At 35.1% G+C, this 6,984-nt stretch overlaps 1 protein-coding gene across 2 annotated transcripts in view; it reads right to left on the bottom strand.

Moving 5' to 3' along the window:
- LOC138742398 (fatty acid CoA ligase Acsl3-like) overlaps positions 1-6,984 on the bottom strand; it is a 71,951-nt gene continuing 64,967 nt past the window's right edge. For both annotated transcript variants that reach the window (XM_069896717.1, XM_069896718.1), the window contains 3 exons: positions 6,332-6,446; positions 4,552-4,709; positions 1-2,584 (listed from right to left, as the gene is read on the bottom strand). In XM_069896717.1, coding sequence (XP_069752818.1) covers positions 2,427-2,584; positions 4,552-4,709; positions 6,332-6,446 — 431 coding nt within the window. In that variant the 3' untranslated portion in view covers positions 1-2,426. The remainder of the gene's footprint in view (positions 2,585-4,551; positions 4,710-6,331; positions 6,447-6,984) is intronic.

Genomic DNA, 6,984 nt, shown 5'->3' with positions numbered 1-6,984 from the left:
TGGAAATCACAAATTACAATTTTATTTTGTAACTGAAAGCTTATCCAAATACAAATAAATAAGTGAATATATTTCGCAACCATGGTTCACCAAGATTTTTGCAGGAAGTCCAATGAAAATACAGACTTTTGCCTTGAAATTCATTACATTAAATAATCAGATCACTGTACAACTGACTAATTGGAAGAAAAAGGAACTTTCACCAAATTTACAGTCCTATAGGTATTTACAGATAGGAATGAACCATTAAATACCAATAAGATTTAATTCAGATACCACACCAGAATTCCTTAAAATTAACAGTAGTCAAAGTAGAGTACAGCAAACTCTTACCATCCAGTTTTATACAAGTGTATGCACCTTTATCTTATATACATTTCAACTCTTTCCCATTCCTCACGTTTACATGTAGAAAGTTTAACCATGCACAAGACAAACTTATTCACATGAAACAAGTTCAAATGCATTCCTGTAAAATCCGACACCATGAAAATGAGTAACTTACAACAATGTTTGTCATTACTGTACTGAGATACTGAATAACTGTTCTCAGGACAAGTATTAACAACTTAAATTCAATTTGAAAAGATGTCATTTCTCCCCATGCCTCCATCTCATTGTGAACATGATTGCTTCTGTTGTTTTAAAAAAAAATGTTCACAATTTATTTTATAAATCAATTTGCATGCATTCCAAATTCTACCCATTGACTACATTTGGGCAAATATACTAGTCAGTTATGAAATTGACTGATAGCAAGGAGAAAAGTAACAAAGTAATGTCTGAGAATCATTAGCAAGAGGTTGAAGATTACAATCCGTGTGAAATTTTTAGGATTTTTCTGCAAATGTTATTTTCATTGTGAACATACAGTATTTGTCACATCATGAATGCAAACTACAAAAGTTATCTTAATTATTAATTTAAAATTTAAAAATTAAGTTTAATCGCTCCCATGGTCACACGCAAAGTAGGTGAATTTGGGAAAATGGAGGATAAAATCAACCCCAGATATTTTCTTTTATTCAGTCTTATGTATGCTGATGTTTCAGCATGTTGATTTCCAAGCCTCACTACTTCAATTCTGCAAACAGAAATGAAGGGAAGAAAAAAAGCATAATCTTTTACTGTTTATATAATTCAAGGACCTTACTAAGCAACTTTGGTTCTCGCCCAATTATGAAATGGAATCTCAAAGCAAAAAAAATAGATAAGGGACAAAGCATTTGAACATAGTGAATACTTTAAGGGGCAACATTTATTTTTCAAGAGTTGGAAACCTTAAGTTTTTAATTACTTTCAACAACTGAACCCCATCAAGAATATGGAGGAAACGATATGATCATTGTGCAAACAATTCCAAATCTATTTTCTTAAAGGTGAATTTTTCACCTCCTCAGTCAATAATATACATTTCTACAGATGCATTTCCATTGTAGTGTTTTTACATTCAGCTGCGCAACTTTTACTAAAATGCAAAACTACTGTCATTTCAGAGGCAGTTTTAGCAGCAGAATTTTACATACAGCAGTTTTTTTGTTTATTTCCTCATTAATTCTTTGTTTTCAACTTCACTAATAAGTACAATACACAAAAAGGAAAAAAAATGAGCTCAAAAGTATGTGATTGATAGACCCAGATGCTTCAGAAGTCAGTGCTAACCAGACTTTTCCTCCTTTATCCTTCCCCAACTCCCCAGTTTTTCTAGAAGATGATGACTACTTACCCCAGTATCTTACCCAGGAGGCCACAATCAGTGAGTATAGGCAATGGAGGTTAGAAGATATCAGAAGTAAATTCAGTCTGTACTTTGCTGACAATCACATGAACATTTCCAACCGAGTGATTCATTAAGGATTGGGGGCTGTAACCATTACCAATTTTGATTCCCTAATTAATTGAACCGACTAATTGTAACTCATTACAAACCAGGGAATGAACCTGGGACTTTTTTTGGCTCAGTTAATCACTGTCAAATAATTTGTTGAACCATTGGAGAAATCGCCTACCACTGGTATTCATCTAAATTTCTTAAGACCTCATAGAATGAACAAGTACTGCACTGAGCAAGATCCCACTAATTTAACCATTGCACAATTGTACAAATAAACTGTACATTTCCATAAACCTTGAGAACACAGCTGTATTAGAGGCTCATGAGATCATGTAGTTATATTGTTCTTGTAGATTATTTATCAAATAACATTTAATTTATAAATAAACACAAAACAAATTACTTTTGCTTCAAATGGTTTAGTAATCCTGAACTGATGTTAATAACTATAATCAAAGTATACTGGGGCAACACATTTCTCTTTCAGATTAATGAATCCTATGGCTTTAAGATATATTGTTGTATTTTGATCTCAGTTGTTATCAAGTTTTAAAGTTATTCCTATTTATTTGGGTTGGGTGAAATACAGGCATTATTTTCCTCCATACATTCGTTCAATGTCTGCTTGATAATGAGTTTTGAGTTCCTTCCGTTTCAGTTTAAAGGCATCAGTAACCAGACCTGTCTCTGGAGTCCAGGGATCAGGACTCAACCGAACTTTCAATGGAATTTCAAATTTCTCCAATCGTGCTGCAAAACACAAACAAGTAATTAAATGCAAATATATGGAGAAAACCAAATTATGATACAAAAATCTGCTTCAATTAATCTGTGTTTTTTCATTTATGCTCAAGTGATCCTAATCTCGTTCCATACCATTTTACACCGTTTCTGCATTCTCTTAACTTTCTCCCCCAGCTATCCACTCAACTCATCCTCTGCATTTGATATTTGGATCCAATACAATTCTGGTGTTGTGTGAATTTAAAACCACCATGGTGGTTGGATCTCAAGTTCAGGGCAAATGAGAATGGATAGTAAATTTAAATACATAAGGGGAGCGGGGCGGGGAAAATAAAATCACAAATGTCTGCCAGCAAAGAAAGAGTTGCAGTTGACCCTCCTTTTTCTGCTTCACTTTAAGGGTTTTATAATGTACCCGGCGTATAAGTCAACCCCCATTTTATGACTGCCTGAGGTGCCCCATTGACTGGTGTACAAGTCAAACCCCCAAAGCTCACGATGCCTGATATGGGCCGTTGACTGGCGTACACGTGAACCCCTGTAGATTCCGTGGATTGATCTGTTGGGTGTTGGCTGAAGGTGACTGCTATCATGGAGGGTCCATCAACAAAACGTAGCATGCGACAAAAATATGAAGCGAGCTTTAAGTTGAGAGTTATAGAAATGGCCAAGAAAACCAACAACTGCACTGCTGCAAGAAAATTGGATGTGCATGAGAAGTGGGTAAGAGATTGGAGGAAGAAAGAAGAGACTTTAAGAAAAATGTCAAAAAGGCTATGTTCTTTGAGAAAAGGAATCACTCGTTGGCCAGAGTTGGAAAATCACGTTACAGAATGGGTACGTGAACAGAGACAAGATTGCTACTTTGTCACCCAAAATAAAATAAGAACATTTGCACTGCAGTGGGGCAAAGTCACACCCAGAGTGAAGATTTTGAGGCTACAGTAGGCTGGAGCAATTGTTTCATAAACAGGAAAAATCTGGTATTATGATAAAAAACAAAAATTGCTGAGAAACTAACTCAAGATATTGATCATAAAGTTCTAAATTTTCACCAGTTTATTATACAGAATAGGCAGAAACATCAGTTTACATTGGCAAATATCAGAAACATGGATGAAACCTCCATGAATTTTGACATGATAGGCAATAGAAGAGTGGAATGGAAAGGTGTTAGTTCTGTGCATACCAGAAGTACAGGCCACAAAAGGACCAGGTTTACTGTGGTATTATCATGTATGGCCAATGGGATGAAGTTAAGACCCATGGTAATTTTCAAATGCAAAATTAAATTGAAAATTAAATTCCATGGAGGTACCTTGGACATTTTCATGAAAAAGGATGGATGGATGAAAATGGTGTAAAACCATGGATAGACAATGCATGAAACAAGCAGCCAGGAAGTTTACCCAAAGAACGGAGTTTGCTGGTCTGGGATAAGTTTTGTTTCTATATTGCAACCTCTTGATGTCTGCTTGAACAAGCAGTGTGCGAGGAATGGAATACATGGATGTTGAGTACAGAAAAGTAGCTTACAAAAGGTGGGGCAATGAATCATTTGATGTGCTGTACAACTTCATGCTCAAGGTATGGGACAAAGTTAGAGACTGTGATGAAATTGTTTAAAAAGTACAGCATCTCTTGTGAAAGTGACAGTACAGAAGATGATTTATTGTGGGACCCTGACAACAAAACTGAAACTGCCTCATCAGATACATTTGCTTCAGGTGACGATAGGGAGAGTGAAGGGTGCTAATTGTGTTATTGTTTTCAGTAAAAATCTTAACGAAAATCTGTTTCAGTCATTTTTTCTTTTATTTTTCAAGGGTCGACTGATACGCCGAATCAGCGCGGATTGGATTTTGAGCTGAATTTAAGATCTCCAGTATATCCAGTGTATAAACGACCCCCATTTTTAAAAAAAGATTGGCTTATTCATGAATTCAATTGTGTTTTTTTCCTTTCAAGCTTACCTATTGCAGCAGCATCAGTAATTTCTCTCAGCACTTCTTTCTCCATTTCTGGGTTATTACAAATTTCAGTCCAGCTTCCCATCATACCTTTCTGCTGAGCCAGAGCTAAAAGCTGTTTCTGATTGGGCACCACAAAACAGATGACATAAGACTGATCACTGTAAGAAAAAAAAGAAATCTTATCAGTCAATTTTTGATTGCTAAACATTTTGTAAACACCAACATTTATATATTTAAAAAAGATTGCCCAAAATCACAGTGCATTGTTTGAACATATTTTACTTCACACAAGGAAAATGAATATATTTTCCAACATCTCCAGAAAATTAATTAACTGTTGGAATTTGCAAGGAAAACGTGAGCAGTTCTAGACAGTTCTTCACCAATGCCTTCCCAACCATGTGTCATGTGGGAGTTCTCTGAAAATTTAAGTTTCAAGGATTTACAATATTTTTTATTAACTGAGTTTCTTATTTTTAGAACCCTTCATATGTTTAATTTAATATAAAAAGAATGAACCAAAGTGCTTTGCTTCTTTTTGGAGCAGAAAAAAATAAATCTGTTGGTGGAACTCAAGTGGGTCTGGCAGCATCTGTGGTGATAGATCCTGCATCAGACTCTGCTCAGTTCCTCCAGTAGTTTGTTTTTTTTTGCTCCAGATTATAGCATCTCCAATCTCTTGTGTTTTCCTTTTTATTGGGTTGCATTTTTGCACATTTAAGAATGTTTTTTTCAGCTGTTTTGTGGGTGGGGGTGGGTCTTAGACATTTACAATATTTATTCAAATGCTCATTACTTTGAGATCCTACATTCATTTATCCAGTGAGATCTTCCAGATCCAAACTAGATAGGTATTTCCAGCCAGCACACAAATCCTATTGACTAGAAAATGTAAGCCAATTTCCAAATTGTGTTGCAAAAGGAATGGCATGTTAGGGTAGCAGTTAGTACAACATGATTACAGCACCAGCAACCTGTGTTCAAATTCATCGAGGAGTGTAAGGAGTTTGTACATTTTCCCTGTGACCGCACGAGTTTCCTCCAGGTGCTCTGGTTTTCTCCAACAACGTACAGTCTAGTAGGTTATTTGGTCACATGGTATAATTGGCTGTGAGCTGGATGAGCCTATTAAGAGTGCTGTATCTCTAAATTTAAGAATTTTAAATTTATAAGTGGGATGCACTGAAAAAGGAAGAAAACAAACACTGAATTTTTAAAAGAACTAAAATATTCTGACTTGTGAGTTAATGAGTTAAACCATCAAAAGGTGTCCATTAATATCAAAGTCCTAAGTAACTGCTGGACACATAAATTGATCAAGTTATTTGCCTAACAACATGGGAAACAGCAGAAGGAATTGCAGTTTAGAACAGGTAACTATCAGTGAACATAAAAGAACTACTTTCAAAAATGAAAACAAAACAAGTAGAAGCCTAATCAGAATAATTACAATGTAGGAAAACAGAGTGCAAATTATTTAGTCAGGTTCAACATTGCAAGAATATGTGATAAGCTTAGCATTTCCTCAACTTTATTCTGTAAACAGTTCCCAAGTGTCAAAGATTAAAGAGCCAACATTTGCAACACAGTTTTCCTTTATATTGCTTGAGAAAGAGCAATGAGTTCTGACAAATACTCAAAACTTAATTCAGTATCTTGTCAACATATTCTGATCTCCATGCAAACAGCTTAAAATTTATTTTTCATATTTTTACTCTAGAGATCGCATGGGAGAAACTGTAAGCTTATTCAGAACGATGCCCATTTGTCCAAACCCTACCTGTTTGCATAGACACAGATATTATCTATCAATGGATTGTTCTTCAAAGCAGACTCCACCTTTCCCAAGGCAACATATTCCCCAGCCTGGAGCTTCACAAGATCTTTTTTACGGTCTGCGGGGAATGCACAACTGCACTTACATTTCTTGAAGTGAAAGCATTCTGCTTTTAAAAAGCTTGATCATTAACTTATCATTTCTTCAATGTCAGCATAATTTTTTACCCAACTTCCACCGATATAAAAATTTGAAATATAAAGAACTTGAAAATTCTTAACTTTAAAATGGCTAAGTTTATAACATTGATTTTAATATAATTGTAATAAATGAACAACAATTAGCGTATTTGGATGTACCTGGTATGAGATTAATGTATACATAATCTGAATGGTTTAAATGTTTTTGACCTGCCCTGGAGAGTAATACAGAGGGCTCTTTCATTGGACCCAAAACTGAAAAGAATTGGGGTGATATGGTAAGTAATTAGGGCCTTAGTTGAAAGGTAAAGTTTGTATGATTCCTTGGTTCATGGAGATTATAGGAGGAAAAAGTGTTTTTCTTAATGAGACCAAGTACAGTGTATAGTAGCAATGAGCAGTATACTTTCAATAAAGAAGAATGTTTCCTTGTAAATTTTTTTATTGTAAGGTATA

The sequence above is a fragment of the Narcine bancroftii genome, chromosome 9, assembly GCF_036971445.1.
Source record: "Narcine bancroftii isolate sNarBan1 chromosome 9, sNarBan1.hap1, whole genome shotgun sequence".
Lineage (NCBI taxonomy): Eukaryota > Metazoa > Chordata > Chondrichthyes > Torpediniformes > Narcinidae > Narcine > Narcine bancroftii.
Note: the sequence above shows the minus strand (reverse complement) of the source record. Positions and strands in the feature narration are given on the sequence as shown.